The sequence below is a fragment of the Heteronotia binoei genome, chromosome 2, assembly GCF_032191835.1.
Source record: "Heteronotia binoei isolate CCM8104 ecotype False Entrance Well chromosome 2, APGP_CSIRO_Hbin_v1, whole genome shotgun sequence".
NCBI lineage: Eukaryota > Metazoa > Chordata > Lepidosauria > Squamata > Gekkonidae > Heteronotia > Heteronotia binoei.
The window spans coordinates 49,234,460-49,251,875 of record NC_083224.1 but is presented as its reverse complement, the minus strand read 5'-3'; the positions used below and the strand labels follow the sequence as shown (position 1 = coordinate 49,251,875).

Genomic DNA, 17,416 nt, shown 5'->3' with positions numbered 1-17,416 from the left:
ATTATGTGAGAATTCATTACATTGCAGCAATAGGATGTGAAAATAGATTCAGATGGACAGCCGTGTTGGTCTGAAGCAGGAGAACAAAGTTAGAGTCCAGTGGCATTTAAGACCAACGAAGTTTTGTTTAAGGTATGAGCTTTCATGTGCATGCACACTTCCTCAGATATAGTGACATGGAATCTAATTTCTAGCCTGCTCTCCTGAAACAGTTCAGAGCAGGTTAACAGTTCATAGAGTCAGATGCCTCTACGTAGGATGTGAAGTTAGCCTCCAAATGACAAATGGGAGGGGGGAATATTTGCCCTGCAAGAGATCAGCACAAATTTCTCTTTGCCCACCAAGGTCGGAATAACGAGTCGGACACAATGCATTGGATTAAAATTGGGCCACTTTATTAACTTACAACATGAACAGCAAGGGAACCCCACCAGCGGCCTGGCCAGGGCTAGGGGTCACCGCGACCGCTCCCCTGCCATTAACGGGCGAGGACCCAGCCCCCCTTCCGGAGCTGAGCTGCTCAGCTCCATCCAGGCAGGCCCAGCAGGGAGGCCCGCACCAGAGGGCCCAAACCCAGACGCACGTCTCGGCGGAAAGGCACCCTCTAGCCGAGCCTCCTGGACAGTCTGCATTCTCCAACCCGGGTCTCCAAACCCCAAGGCCGATCATGCCAGACCCCAAAGTTTCCCCCAAAGTGGGGGATGCTTCACAGTCCTCCCCTAGCCGCATAGTGTCCTAAACCCCTAAAACCTGCCAACTAAAGTGACCACCTATTTAAAGGCACCTTCCCAGAGCCAATTCCACAATCCACTGCACTGCTATGCAGGGTAGGCGAAAAACGCACCCCAGCACCAGCCAATCAGCTGGGGCGTAAAAAATTCCTACCCGGCTCCCCGAATGAGGCAACCAGCAATGCCCACATAGCAGACAGGGCGGGTGGGAGGGCCGATCGTCGCAGGACTGAAGAGAGGGACGGGGAGCTAGCCGTTGAAGCGGCTAAACCCCGCCCCCTGCAAAGCGCGCCCAAACAGCGCGCGGACCAACTCTCCCGCCCTGGAGGGCAAAAGGATCTAAGCAGCCTAGCAGCTACGCTGCAGGCTGCAAGATTACTATTACCTCTTATTTTGCATGTATACTAAGTAAAGTATGCAATCAGTTATGCTCCCACATGCCAGTACTGATTACTGGCAATAAAGCTATAGATGTTTAGTACAACAGCTCACTTGACCATCACCACCTCAGAAACCCTAGGTTACAGCTACCCAGCCCCGTAGCCAGGATTTGGAAGGCCCGGGGGTCTTTAATTTTTTGGAGGGGCACTCAACGGCCCCAACCCATAGCCGCTCTCATGGCCACCCTGACCTACCATCACACTGGCTGGTGCACCACACAGCCAGGATTAAACTTTGTTGGCCTTAAAGGAGCCACCGGACTCAAATTTTGTTCTATTACTTCAGACCAACGCTGCTACCCACCCAAATCTGTTTCTGTTCCCAGAACACTCAAATTCCCTACTGCCCCCCCCCACCACTGATAACCAATTTCAAAAAGTTGAAATTGCTCTGGCAAGTATTTGGATGGGAGACCTCCTTGGAATAACAAAGTTGGGAGGGTGTGTGTGTGTGTGTGTGAAAATTAAAGCAAACTACAGGATGGTCACCTGAAGCAATGGAAAGCAGAACTAGCTTTAGTCTTCTTATTCAGTAGGTTTACTCCCAAGATAATGTGCTACCAACCTCCTGGTGGGGCCTGGAGATCACCCAGAATTACAACTGTTCTCTGGACTACAGAGATAATTTTCTCTGTACAGAATGGCTTTTTTGGGGGGGGAGGGGGATTTGGACTTTACATGCCACTGAGCTCCCTGCCCTCCTCAGGATCCACCAAAAATATCCAGGAATTTACCAGCCAGAGTTGTTAACTCTATGAATTAAAGCCCATATATCATAGTTCTGCTACCCAAATACAGGGTAACTGTATTGAAAGCATATTGCCAGCCTTCCCCCCCCCCCCGCCCCCAAACACATGCACACACACAAGTCCTGTTCACAAGTTACAGCAAACACACATACAGGGTGTCTTGTTATTTAAATATATATTGAGTCATTCTCTTGGTAGGAACCAGCCTTGTGGAGCTGGAGCTAAATAAATGGCTTGCTATAGAGACCTAGGAAGGAAGGGGGGGGGGGGAGGGCTTAAAAGAGGAAATGCTCTTTCCCTGTGTGTGTGGGGGAGGGAGCGAGTTTTACTTTGTGAATTACAAAGAACATGAAGAGCTTCAGATATGTAGCAGAAGTTTTGCAGTCAGATGGAACATTTACTTACCAGGATGTGTGTGCGCGCATGGCGGGGAAACTTTTAGATGTTGAAATTTAAAGAGGCTCTCAGCCGCAGAGAGACAGAGAGAGTAGCAGCCGGCTGACAACAAGCAGCCGGCAGGGTCTGCTCCACAGGGTCCTAGTGCACCCCTACTCGTCACCAACCAAGCCAGGAGTACCAATAGCTATGGAGCAGTTGAATCTTGTGCTGGGTTAAAGGGCCTGCTGATCAGCTGATCGGCTGGCGGCTCTTTTAACTGGAGGGGGAGGCTCGGGACTATTTCTGCCCCCTGCCATACATTCCAGGATGCAGCAGAGGCCCCAGGGGCTGTTTGGGGGCCCCAAGTCAGGGGGCCTCACCCAGAAGTCAGGGGCCTGTGCCTCCACAGGCCACCTCGTAGCTACGGGCCTGCAGCTACCATTTCTCAGATAAAGAAGAATCACCCCTACCCAACATCAGATGGAGAGCTTGGACATACTCTACCACCCTCACCACACCTTGTTGCCACATCCCAATCAGAAAAGCCTAATAGGCACCATCAGGAACAGTCAGAACTGTATACTTGCCAAAAGTAGAGACAGTACATGCCACCTCGCAATTGATTATCCTCACCTCATAGAGTGTAATGATCCCATTGGTCTCATTTGGGGGTTTCCACTGAACATAGATCTTCTCTTCAAAGGGCCCTCCCTGAATAGATTCTAGAGGAACAGATCCAGGAACTAGAAAGAAAATGGGGGAGGAAGAGTTTTAATTACAATATTTATTCTCCTAAAATCTCTATAGTACACTAGAGAAAAGTTTTTCAACCATGCTTAGTTTATTCAGTAAATGTATGTGGCATTCAGGTTGGCTCTAAGTTTATATGTATACTGTTTGTTTGTGTCATTACTGCATTTGGGCTATAGGGGTGTCTACTGCATTATGCTTCTTGCAGTGTGTGTTATGCCACAGGATTATGGCAATCAGGATCAAACCCTAAGAATGGTCATATTTTTAGCTCTGTTAGTAAGTTCACTGTAGTTCACAGGAGTACTTGGATCACTGAAATTTACTACTTTTATAACATTAGTTTGTGATTCTATTCTATTCACACTATGTTAAAAAAAAAGACACTGGGGCAGTTTGATCCTAATGTCCCGATCCTGGCATACTGTTGACACTGATGCAGCATCCTATAGTCTCACAGCAAAGAAAAGACATGGTAAAAAAGACTCAATTCTGAGGAAATTAAAACCACAAAAGCTATAGAAGAGTGACGCTGCTTATACAGAGCAATCACAGAGAACAATGCTGATGATTCCCCTTGTTTCAGCAATATATAGAAGTAACCAATCAATGCATGACAAGGCCTATATGCCTCCCTAACATCAGTCCACCACAACTTATAACAAGCTTAAAAAACATCCCTTTGTAGGGAGGGTCACGGCATATCTAATAGAAGTGATATAATTACCACATACTTGGGAGTTCTGCAGATGGAGGTCTACATACAACGCTGTAAACACATACACTTTCAACCAGCAGATACACAAGGAAGGAAGCCTGACCAGTCCAGTAGTACCAACCAGATTCCTCAATATCTCACCTCATATAGGAAAAGTCCACAGTAAGCCCAGACAAGAGTTTATGTCTGGAGGGTGAGCATGAATGCCCCAAGAAATGGCACTTTTGTGAGACATCGGGTACAAAGACACTAAGGGTGCCAGTCATCTCTCCAATAACACACCAGGCACAGGGCTTTAGGATACCAAGGGCGTTTTCACACTTTCCTTAAGCTGGAGCGACGTCCCTCTTCACCGCACAGCGTCTGCACGGTTTTCGCACTAATTGCTGCGGAGCACCTGGAAGAGCCTCAAAGTCCCGCGGCTTTTGCGGCGCAAATGTAAACCGGTTTTTGGCGGTTTACATTTGCGCCGCAAAAGCCGCAGGACTTTGCGGCTCTTCCAGGTGCTCCGCAGCAATTAGTGCGAAAACCGTGCAGACGCTGCGCGGTGAAGAGGGACGTCGCTCCGGCTTAAGGTAAGTGCGAAAACACCCCGAGTAAACTCAAATCCTCCACTGGCATGTTCCCATTGCTGACCATTTCTGGCTCTTATGTTAGCCTAGTGGTGCCAATAACAGATTTATGCCAGTGCAGATTCAGAAGAAGGGCATTATGTTGATGTGTCTTCAGGCTATGCTGTCATAGCATGCAGTTCCTATCTTGCACAATTTAAAGGCTGGACTTATGATTGTATTCTGAATCTCTACTAAGTGTCTCAGGACTTTGGATATTAGTGCTGGTTTTCAGAATGTTTCCAGTCCTTTCTTTTCTTACCATCTTCTTCAGTTTGCACCACCAATTCCTCACTCTCCATCTTGCCCTCTGGGTTTGAAAGAGCCAATTTCAGACGGATGGTCATGAAGGGTCGAAGTCCTCGCAAAGTGTAGTGGGATGATGTCTGAATTAGTTCTTCTGCCTCATATTTCTGCTGATTGAACACATACTGGTAATAGACTGTCAGGTTATAGCTGTGGCAGCGAGTCACAGCATAACCAAATGGCTCCCACTGTAATGTCAGCTGGCGAGATCGGATGTCAACAACCTCCACATTCTGGGGGCCATGCACTGGATCTGTGGAGCAAACAGAAGACCTTCAGATAATAAAGCATATAAAAGTGTATCAATTTATTAATTCATTTAAGGAATTTATATGGCAGCTTTCAACTTAAAACATTGCCATTAATTCATTTAAACACCAAAAATTATCAATATAAAACAGGCCAGGAGGATAAAACAGCATATAACAACCATTGCACATTATGGTAGGTATCACATGAGCCTCAAAATGGAGGGCATTCCAATGGTGATATGCTACAACTGAAAGTATCTTGTCACTTGTCATCACCCCCTACTCTGGTGATTGGACAGCAGGGGTTAGGGGAGGCAGAGCTTGACTGTTGTGATGAACATATGGGTGGAAAGTATCTTTTGAGGTTGTTTGTGAGTTAATATTCTGAATATTACTTATTTGGAACAACTTCTACATTTAAGGACTTGGGAGATGCTCAGATAGTTTAGTTCTAAGTTATGCATTATAAAGAAAACTACTTTTTAAAATGTCAACGGGATTACCAGCCCAAATAGTTTGGGGGGGGGGCAGTCATGTAAATTGTTATTGCTCCAAAGATGCAATGCCACTTCTGGCACAGACCTGGAAGTGGCATCTACATGTCAAAGCAAAACTTTAGCATTCCACTGAAACTCTACGGTTTACCTAGAACATTGGCCTGTGGTGATCACATCACTTCTGGGTTTGTGCTGGGAGTGATAATGATTCCCCACCACCACCCTACTGAGAGACACTGGGGGACCAAAGCTTCTAGAGTGGACATCTCCCACCACAGAGAGAGAGAGACTTAGCAACTCTAATTTCAGACCAAGAGCTGAAACTATTTGATTTACCAAAGTTAACCTCAACTATGGTTTCAAATGAAGAATGTGACTATTATTATCCAGTGTGCCCTTCACCACAATACAAGCAAGAATCCTCACTGAGTGCTGGGAGGGGATTGAAGATAATTAAACAAATATTTGAGCCAATGTGTGGAACTGAAGCCCTGAACTGGGTAGCCCAGGCAAGTCCACTAGTGTTGCCAGCCTCCAGGATGGGTCTGGAGATCTCCTATTTTTACAACTGATCTCCAGCTGGCAAAGATCAGCTCCCCTGGAGAAAATGGCTATTTTGAAGGGTGGACTTCATGGCATTGTACCATGCAGAGATCCCTCCTCTTTCCAAACAACTCCCTCTCCCAGATCCATCCCCAGAGTCTCCAGGTATTTTCCAACACAGACCTGGCAACCCTTATCTCATCAGATATGAAGCTAAGTAGGGTCAGACCTAGTTAGCCATTGGATGGGAGACCACCAAGGAAGTCCAGGATCACAACACAAAGGCAGATTATAGCAAATCACAATGAAAATCCTTTGGGGTTGCCATAAGTTGCCTGTGCATTGATGGTACCTTTTCACTACCATGCAACTCAAATCTTGGTTTTACAAACTAACAATAGCTTTAAAATAACATAGTAAACAAAATAACTGGGCCATAAAAGTGTGTGACAGACTGCACTTTTAAGAAGTTTAGAAGTACTGTACAAACAGTGGAAGGACTGTGAAGGTTAATTCTTCACAGAAACAGAAAGCCTTGAGTGAGAGACTGCTCCAAAAATCTGATTGGTTATCATCAGCTGAGCAGAGAAAGTCTTGAGAGAGTTGCATGCTGAGGAGAGATTCAGTGAAATTTCTGCCTTGACTGAATTCAGTCTGATTTAAGCCATAGCTGATAAGAGTAGAGTACGGACAGTTTCAGAATTCAGCCCTGACTGAGAATAGTTTAACACAGACAGGAGAACTGGGGGAAAATTGGCAAGGAACTTTGAGAAGCAGGCAAACATTCCCATTCTGGTCAAGGAAAGGGAATAGATCTTATAGAAAGAGAAGAAAATTCCCCACCCAGTCAAGCAGGGAGTTAGCTCTGAAGTGTGCCGAGATCCCTGGTCTGGTGTAATTAGAGGCCACTGGGGGTCTTTAGAGACCATTGGGGGTCTTTAGAGACCCTTGGGAGTCAGTTAAAATCTCGATGAGTACTGGTGTTTCAAGAAAAGGTAGAATTGTCAGGTCTGTGTTTGAAAATACCTGGAAACTTTGGGGGTGGATCCAGGAGATGGTGGGGTTTGGGGAGTGGAGGGATCTCAATTTTTACGATGCCATAGGGTCCACCCTTCAAAGCAGCCATTTCTCCAGAGGAGCTGATTTCTGCCAGCTGGAGATCAGCTGTAAAATTGAAAGATCTCCAAGCCCCACCTGGAGGCTGGCAACCCTAGCTCAGATTTTGGCACTGGAAAGAGTGTACCAGTCTTCTGGAGACCAAAAGAGCCAGAGAATACTCAGAGAAAGTGTGGCATCACACTGGGAATTTGCTGCAGCCATCTCCTGGTTTTGAAAAACCTGGTTCTCTTTGATGTGTGCTGTGTCAATCACACAGCCTCTGCCCTGCTGCTGGAAGAGCAGTACAAAAGTATACAAATACACACTGTGTGGCACAGATAACACTTAATTCTTTTCAAGTAAGATATCAATCAAATCTAATAAGAATCTAATAATATTAGGTTTCAATCCAATCAAATAACATTAGATATCAATCAAATCTAATAAGACATAGGACGTATTTGATTGATATCTTACTTGAAAAGAATTATTTTAGGTACAATGAAGATTTTATTGTTCAACAGCAGGGTGTTTCTATGGGAAGCGCTTTTGTGCCGTCAATTGCATGCTTATTCATGGCTAAGTTAGAAGAAACCTTTATATGTAATAGTTCTCAATATCCTTATTGGAAAGACATCGAACTGTATAGATTTATAGATGATGTCTTTTTAGTGGTCCATCATGCTGATAATATACCTAGTTTAGTAGAGGTGATGAATTCATTTCATGACCATATTAGCTTCACAGCTCAGCATGACTCTGATACCATCAGTTTTTGGGATACAGTTGTATACAGGGTGGCCGGAAACAAATTGGCTGTTAGAAATTTTTGTAAAACTGTTGACAAAATACTTACCTCCACTACTCATCTTACCACCCACCGAGATTACGCAACAATATCCTTTTGGATTATTTTTGAGGTTAAGACAGAATAACACTTCCCTTGTAGACTTTGATAAGGGCTGTAGGGAAATGAGCAGTCTCTTTGAACAACGGGGTTATCCTCACTCTATTGTAAGAAAGGCCAGACAGAAATTGGCAAGGAGGGAAAGAACTGAGCTTTTAAGATATCATGAGAGACAGAACCCCCAAAATAGACTTCTGTGGTCTCTTGACTTTACTCCCAGGGCTGAAACCATTAAAAATATCATGCAGAAACATTAGCATGTGATAAGACACATTCCGGGTTGCCATCTCCCGCCTATGGTGGCCTTTAGGAGATTTAGAAATCTGAGAGAGAAATTAATAAAGACTGACATAAGGAGGAGGAAAATTTGGGCATGATCCTGAATCTCTAAAGTTTTTTGTGCTGCAGAAGGTGGAGACGTCAATGGAAGGTGGAGATGTACAGAGGTTACTCTTACCGAAACAGGCGGAATGGATATTCAAATCGTGATCCTTAGAACCAAATGAGTTGAATTTTCAAAATGATTTATCTTGTTTTTTATTGATTACCTTGGGGAACTTTGGCTTTGATTGCTTTAAAGAATACTGTGATACTGCTTTAAGAGGTTTTTGCTTGCATCTGGTTAGCACCGTCTTATGGCAGCGCTCACCTAGTGGTTCCTTGAGCGTGTGCCTGCCTTGAGATTTGTAATGTGCAGTAGAGAGAGTTACCCTTATCAAAGTTTGTAAGTATTATTTTTTGATATGTTCTTATATTCATATTTAAGAAATTATGATGTTTATGAGAATTGCATTCATCCAGGCTCTTGAAAAAGTTTGAAATGCCTACAGGTGGTTCTTCGACACGCGCAGCAAGCATAGTCAACAGACACGTTGAGAAATTTACGATGGATTCATTCGGTGAGTGAAGAGGAATGAGGTGGAGAGCTGCCGCTGCTGCCCCACCACTTCCTTTGAATGAACTTTCACTTCTCCATTGCTCTTTTAAGCCTTTCTTTAAGGGTTGTTATTATTGGACTTATTTGGACTGAGTTTGCTCACTTGGAGCTGTGCTCCATTTGTTTGTCTGCACTTGTGATATCATATTTTGTAAATATAAACTTATACATGACTTAAGTGTTATCTGTGCCACGCAGTGTGTATTTGTATATTTTTGTACTGGCATTGTCACTGTGTTCTGCTGTTTGTGGTTGGATTGCTGCTGGAAGAGGCACAGGATGCACATGCACAAGAGGAGCATTCAGACTGCTCCTGCACATGCAGGGTGTATGCAACATGTGTCCCAGCCATTCGGCTAGCCAGGAAATGCTCCCTGCATGCACTTTAGAGATTTGCTTCCAGTAGCTATTTAATCTGGTTGCAGCCCATCCTAAAATGAGGTAAGTATGGGTGGGACTCAAATAGCAGATGTGTGATAACACACATTATATCTGGAAAGAAGGCTTGACTAGATTGGGCCAAATCTCTTGTTATCTCACCCAAACTGTGCTGGAATGCTTGGGAAAACACTGGAACAAAAGCTTCTCAACATAAAGATTTAATACCGTTTTCACATACAGCTTACCTCGCAGTCACAATCCTGTTCCCTCCGCAATGTCTGTCGGATTTCCCACCATCTGCGCCGGAGTTACAGGAAGTGCCGTGGCTTTTGTGTAGCAAACGTAAACTGGGTTTTAGCGGTTTACGTTTGATACGCAAAAGCTGCGGCACTTCCTGTAACTTCAGCGCAGATGGTGGGAAATCCGACCAGACACTGCGGAGGGAACAGGATTGTGACTGCGAGGTAAGCTGTGTGCGAAAACGGTCTAAGTAACTATGAACAATTTAAGAAACTCTTTTTAAGCCTGAAGCAGGGCTTTTTTTTTTTTTTGTAGCAGGAACTCCTTTGCAGATTAGGCCACACACCCCTGATGTAGCCAGTTCTCCAAGAGCTTACAGTAGGTTCTGTACTAAGAGCCCTGTAAGCTCCTGGAGGATTGGCTACATCAGGGGTGTGTGACCTAATATGCAAAGGAGTTCCTGCTACAAAAAAGCCCTGGCCTGAAGTATAAGAACTAAAGTCTCTGCAAGTACTGTTTTTACCTCAGAATTATCTATACTCAGTTACTTCAGAAATTTTATTCCTGATTTACTCCTGACCTGTCTCTTCTATATTGAATAAAATATTTTGTTAATTTGAAATATAAAAATATCTTGAGTGCCATAACCATTTAAGGTGTATAAGTTAAAGGGAGCTCCCACTCCTTCCCTCAGGTTCCTGGGCCCAGCAAACAGCCAAAATATTATACTGTGACATGGTCAGACAGCCAGAATTTTGTAGGAAAAAAGAAAGCAGACAACTAGTGTGGCTCACTCACAAAAGGGAAAGGAAAATGGAGGAAAAATCTTGCCTTTGAGGCAGGGTAGAGAAAGGGGGCATCATAGCATGTGCTTCAAATGTCAATGCTATTCCATTCAACAAAATATACTGCTAGCACACATAGCATTTTATACACACACAAATATCTATATAGAGATATACACATATTATTTTGTAAATACAGAAAGTTGGAAAGGGTATGTATGAACACACACATACACAATCACTGCTGCATCACTTTCTATTCTGTGTGTGTGGGTAAACCTCCAATATTATATTCATCATCTGCCGATTATGAATGTACATATGGGCCTGCATAATGCAATAAATGATTATATGTAATTTCCACTCATAATTTCTTGGTTTCAATGTGCAATTAAAATATATTGCTTGCTAATTTCATCTTTTCTCAGTATGAATTTATAGAAACAACAATAGTGTTTCATAACTTACAACAACAAGGAAATCTATAGCCATTTGTCCTTTAAAAGCTGCACATGGCATGAGGAGGAGAATCTAAAAATTGTCAGAGAATAAGAAGCAATCCATTTACACTTCTGTTCATGAACAAAGCATAGATGTGTTGAGCAGCTGGTGTGCTGTTCTGAGCTCTAAAATGGATGGCCATTTTTTTAGAGCCTTAACATACTTAATTTATTTTAGGCCTTGTTTTAACAAATGAAAATTTGGCATGGCATTCTAAACATGCAAAATAAAAAAAACAACCTTGCATCTGTTTATAAAAATGGGTTCAGTGCTCTTATTAAACACTCTGAATCTTCAGAAGTACTAATACGTATATTCTGGCAGGGCTCCTGTGCTATTAAAAGCTATGTTGTAACAAGCTGGAATATAGCAGCTGCTACTACTATTCTCAGCAGTCATGGGAAAAGCTGCACTTTTCACCTTTCTGCTACTTATATAGTTCATAGAGGTATAGGAGCCCTGCAGAGGAACATGTTGGAATAGGCATGGTACAAAGGCCTCCACTTCTGAAGGCCTCCACAATGGTAGAGCATCTGCCTCCAGTTGAAGAATCTGGCAGTAGCTGATATGAAAGAACTCTGCCTGAGACCCTGGAGAACTGCTCTCAATCCGAATAAACAATATTGACCTTGATGAACCAAAGATCTGATTCAGTATAAGGCAGCATCCTATGCTCATGTGTTTCAAAAGCGAGATTCGTAGTTTTGGGAATCAAGAAATGTCTGTGGCTCCATTTAAGAGAACATCCTACGCAGGAAGAAATGTCCCATGTAGAGTTGCCAATCCCCAGGTGGGGGCAGGGGATCCTTCAGTTTGGCGTCTCTCTCCTTGCTTCAGGGCCATCAGAAAGCAGGAGGGGGGGGGGGTATGTCTACTAGGCATTCCTTTATTCCCGATGGAGACCAGTGTTTCCTCTAAGCTGAGTTGGCATGAGCTAGCTCACAGATTTTTAGCCTCTAGCTCATACATTTTTGTCTTAGCTCAGGAAAAACGGTCCCAGAGCACCATAATTTAAGCAGTAGCTCACGACTTTAATGCCAGTAGCTCACAAAGTAGAATTTTTGCTCACAAGACTGCAGCTTAGAGAAAACATTGATGGGGACCAATCCCCACAGGGAATAATGGAGAATTGATCTGTAGGTATCTGGGTATCTGGGGGGCTGTTTTTTGAGGTAGAGGCACCAAATGGGCAGCATAGCATCCAGTGCCTCTCCTCAAAACACCCCCAAGTTTCAGGGAGTCCAATTTTATGAGCCTCAAAAGAAGGTACCCCTATCCTTCATTATTTCCAATGGAGGGAAAGCATTTAAAAGGTGTGCAGTCCCTTTAACTCCCTTCAGAGTTCAATTATGCTTGTCACAACCCTGTTCCTGTCTCCACCCCAAGGTATCCTGTCTCCACCCCCGAAGACCCCAGATATTTCTTGAATTGGACCTGGCAGCCCTAGTCCCAGGACCAGTATCCAGAATCTCCACAAAGAATCCTTATAACGAGTGTTATAATATTGCTGTGCCTGAAACACTGGAAAAGTGCTGCCAGTCTGAGTGAAATCTTGGAACAATAAGCTACTTGGGGGCACCATGACTAGGGTTGGTACTTTTAACCCAGTGGCTCCGTGGTTTACTTGGCCATCCCATCTATTCCCTGTCCAGCTGTCCTCCTCCATCTTCTGCCTAGCTGCAACTAGAAGCAGTCTTGGATATTTTGTATCCCTCACCAACTGTTTGGGGCAATGATGACATTTGCAGAAGTCATTGGGACTCCTTCTAATTAAGGCCAGGGAAGGACAGTAAAGAGGGAATCATGGAGCAAGCTAGGGATGAAAGCTTTTGTTTCTGGTAAGCTTTTACTTTGGTTCTTAGCCTGATTGTTTTCTCCTGGCTGTAATTAGAAAAGTGTCAGATATCTTCTGCAAATGCTACCGCTATGCAATACAATCAGGATGGGACAGCAAGAGCTTTGTGACCCTTACCAATTACATCTGGGAAGAAACAGATGATTCAGGAGACCTTGAAAAGGTAGACAGGAACCCAGGATGCATGGGTATGCAGCCAAAAGAATCATCCTTCTGTATTCCTGTTATTATAGGCAGCTCACTCCAGAGGGCATTGTAATCTATAGGATTTACTTCTGAGAAGCCATGCACAGGATCAAGCTCTAAGAAATAATTTCAGAGAGGTAGGTATTTTACCTCCAATCTGAGGAAGGTTTACTCAGAAGTAGGTAATAAGTCCACTTTCATTGTCATTGGGGAGGACATTAATTTGTAGGGTTACCATGAGTTGGAAGTGACTTGATGGCACTTATGCACATAAACACACAAACCAGGATCCCAAACAGTGATTTAAGTAACACAGGTTTGGAAGTCTGGTTTATAGGGAAAACAATAATCTGTATTTTGTGTGTTTCCAATGTAAAGGCAAACTATGGTTTGCCATGAGAGTGGAAGTCTCTGTTAGATTGTGTGGCAAATCATAGTTTGCAGCTTCCAGTGGGATGAAAATGAGGATGCACAAGACAAAGAAATTCCTTGGCTCATTTATGTAGCAGTTACATCTGAAGAATGTCTTAGGACCTATGCTTTGGTGACTTCTAACAAGAGCAGGGGTGGTCTCAGTGATTCTGAGGCCCCAGTCAAAAGTCAAAGTCATAATTACTATTAGAGGTCCCAGTCATTACCATATCAATTGTGAATGTACTGATATGGTAATGTTTGTATAAGTAATAATAATATTGATTAGTAATTTAGATTAAGCAGCCCCGTGGCGCAGAGTGCTAAGGCTGCAGTACTGCAGTCCAAGCTCTCTACTCATGACCTGAGTTTCGTCCTGAAGGAAGCTGGGTTCAGGTTGCCAGCTCAAAGTTGACTCAGCCTTCCATCCTTCCGAGATCGGTAAAATGAGTACCCAGTTTGCAGGGGGGAAAGTGTAGATGACTGGGGAAGGGAATGGCAAACTACCCCATAAAAACATCTGCCATGAAAACATCGTGATGAGACGTCACCCCAGAGTCAGAAACGACTGGTGCTTGCATAGGGGACTACCTTTACCCGATCTAGATTAGAAGCTTTATTATAACACAGTGTTGGTTTCATATTATACACTGTGATTCCCCGTGTTTTGGTGCCAACTTGGAGGCTGGCATACCTAGCAGGTGCGAGGCAAGATTTTTTTTTTTTTTGCATTTTCATGGATTGCCTTTTCAAGAGATACTGGTGGGGGGGGAGGCATGACTGGTGGGGTAGGTGGTATTTGAGATCCAGGCTGAAGGGGCCTGGTGATGTTACAGGGTACGAGAGGCTCCCAGTCTCCACCACTTGCCAGTGTGGAGACCAAGCACTTCAAGGCCAAAGCTGCTACCTTGGCAGCTTCTACCCTGAAGTCCTTGGCCTCCACACTGATGAAGATGGAGAGATGCCCATCCCTGAATACCCAAAACACAGTTTGGCCCAGTCCTTATGGCTATGACTCAAGACTCAAGCAGTGTAGTGGTGGTGAGGGGAAATTGGAGTTTGGGGGGTATCAATTAGCTGTAGAGTGGGACAGGGCCCCCACACTTGTGAAGCTAGTAACAGCCATTAGCCTGCCTGCCCTCTTACACCAAAGAGACCATCATGGCAGCTTGCTCCCTGAACAGTGGTGTGCCCACTCCACATACCTCCCCAATGCAGGCCCTGGGGAAGCTGCCCAAGCTGTCCTGTAACTAAGACCATCCCTGAATCAGAGCTATGATGAATTCTCACAAGTTTGCAAACAGATGAGAGTCCAGGCCAGAGAGCATTTCTTGTGGGCGGGCCAAAGCCACAGTGATTTAGAAAATGGGTACTAGCTGTGAATCAGCCATGACAAAATCCTTTCAGCAGGGTCCAGGGAATTAAGACTCTTGTTTCAATTTGTTTGAAATCAGGTTCAACGCTTCTTTAACATTCTATTCTGAGTATTTGCCCAAATGTAACTAAACAATATTGAATCCATATGTTTCAGTTAAACTAGTGCAGCTTTCTCATGCAGAGACTGATAGCTTTTCCAACCCCATGATTCTTGTAATACTGTAGGAAGCACAACTGCATAAGCATGTAAAGCAATTAATCATAGAGAGATTCTTAGCATGGAATTTCTAGGGGGGGAAAGAAAAAAAAAAGACAAGAACAAACATCATTCTTTTTTTTCTAGTTGACATAAGAAATTGTTTCTTATCCCATCCTTTTATTTATTACAGATTCTAAACCAACAGGGGTTTACCAAATGTGAACAATAAATATTTCGACAGCTGTCTTAGGAAGGCAATTAAAAATTTACTTTTTCTGTACAGTAGCAGCATCCTGAAGTGCAAATATAGCTGCATGGAGCTCCAACAAAACTATCACAAGATGGAAACCTTTATTCTCTGCCTAGACTCAGTAGCCCAGAATAGCACCTGGGGCCACCAAAAGCACTGTGACCCCATCCTCCAGAACAGAAACCCTCCATTTAAGATGTGCAGCTATTGCAAGTCTGGCTTGCATTATCTGTGACTGACAACTTCCATCAGGTGTATAGGGCAGCTCAATGAAACAAGATAAATTGAATAGCAATACAGAGACAAACTCACCCAGACACATATACACCATTTCTGTATATTGTCAAGAACACATTTTTTTTAACCCTGTCCATTTCTGGTGACAGATTTCCAATGTATTCTTAGTCTTTCTACATGATATTCCATTTTAATATAATTTTTATAAGGTTGATAAACCATTTATATGCAACTGTTGCAAAAGCAGGCATCAGTTTTAACAGTAGTATTTGCAACCAAATTTCATTAGTATGGTCAGAGAAAGAGATGTCATTAGTTTTGTCCTGTTAGCCTAGAAACCCTAAAAGTCATTTCCACTTTCAAATCAAACCACAGTGGTCACAAAAGTTGGTAACGTTCCTGCTGTGTCTTTCTGGCCTTTGGGCTGAGCATTTACCCACATCCACTTTACAGAGGACCAAATACCACAGGAACTTGATGGCACCACCACCATGAAATAGATATTTGTTATTTTATCATCAACATTACACTTGATGACCCATCAGTACCTTGTGTTTTCTGTAAGCAGTCTCTCTGCACCTGTGGCCTTTGGACCTTAGAGACAAGAGCTCTTGGTTCTTGATCCTGAAGGTGGATTAAAACTAGGCTTCCCAACCCTCCCACCCTGGCGGGGGTCCCCTGGATTTGCAGCGTCTTTCCTCGCTCTCCAAAAGTCTGGAAGCGGGGGGAGGGGGGCGGAAACGGCGCCAAGGAGCGTGGAAAGCCATGAGTCCGGGTCCTTCTGAGCCCATCTTGGAGGAACAGCCTGTAAATAAATCCAAGTGGGCAGCCCTGTTTGTCTGAATCCTACTTTGTTCCTCCGACCTTGGATCGCTCCTACATTGTAGGAAAGACCGTGAATGCGTTTGCGGCAGACCAGGCAGGCCAGACTCTCTTTCGGTTGCGCTTGTTTCCCCCCTCACATGATTGGGCTGGGCGGGGCACGGGCGCGTTGCAGGGCTGGACAGCAGCAGGCACTGAAATTCAAATCTGAAGGGCGGTTGATAGCCACTCTTGCCTCAGAGGGACGCAGCAAAGGGAGAGCGAGCGCCGTAGCAGTGCTTGTTGCAGACATGGACCCTCTCACTGAGGTAAACAGCTGCTCACTGATGGGCCGCTTCTGTTTGTGGAGAGGGAGCTTTGTACGGGTGGGAGGGATACTGACGGAGGGAAGCCTTTGCGTGTGTGGGGTGAGGAGGAAGGTTCCTTTGTGTGGCGGTGGTGGCGGCGACAACCTGCTCGCCTTCAGGGCTCGTTTCTTTAGAGGGAGCCCTATGGCTGTTGGGTAGACAAGCCTCTGTGCAAACAGGCATGCATGGCCGGGTTCTGGTGACAGCAGTGGCGGACTGGCCATGGTGTCAGCTTAGGGTTGCCAATCCCCAGGTAGGGGCAGGGGATCCCCCAGTTTGGAGGCCCTCCCCCCTGTTTCAGGGTCATCAGAAAGCGGGGGGAAGGGAGGGAAATGTCTGCTGGGAACTCTATTATCCCCTAGGGAGATTTATTCCCATAGAAAATAATGGAGAATTGATCCACAGGTATCTGGGGCTCTGGGGGGGTGATTTTTTGAGATAGAGGCACCCAATTTTCAGTATAGCATCTAGTTCCTCTCCCCAAAATACCCCCCCCCCAAGTTTCAAAAAGATTGGACCAGGGGGTCCAATTCTATAAGCCCCAAAAGAAGGTGCCCCTATCCTTCATTATTTCCTATGGAAGGAAGGCATTGAAAAGGTGTGCTGTCCCTTTAAATGTGATGGCCAGAACTCCCTTTGGAGTTCAATTATGCTTGTCACAGCCTTGATCTTGGCTCCACCCCTAATGTCTCCTGGCTCCACTCCTAAAGTCCCCAGATATTTCTTAAATTGGACTTGGCAACCCTAATTAAAACACAAGAGGCTGGTATAAGAAAAGAGGAGCTAGTAATTTGTTAGAGCTCACCATACATCTGGGCAGTCCTCATCATGGAGCTACAAGCATAAACGAAGGATGATTTGCAGCAGTATGAGGATAATTATAATTTCCATAAGAGAAAGTGTCCCCCC

At 44.4% G+C, this 17,416-nt stretch overlaps 1 protein-coding gene across 1 annotated transcript in view; it reads right to left on the bottom strand.

The window, feature by feature from the left end:
- Window positions 1-17,416, bottom strand: part of PTPRT (protein tyrosine phosphatase receptor type T) — a 1,094,059-nt gene that overhangs the window by 313,189 nt on the left and 763,454 nt on the right. The window contains exons 8-9 of the mRNA XM_060230934.1: window positions 4,640-4,936; window positions 2,932-3,041 (exon numbers count right to left, since the gene is read on the bottom strand). Of these exons, the coding sequence (XP_060086917.1) occupies window positions 2,932-3,041; window positions 4,640-4,936 (407 nt within the window). The remainder of the gene's footprint in view (window positions 1-2,931; window positions 3,042-4,639; window positions 4,937-17,416) is intronic.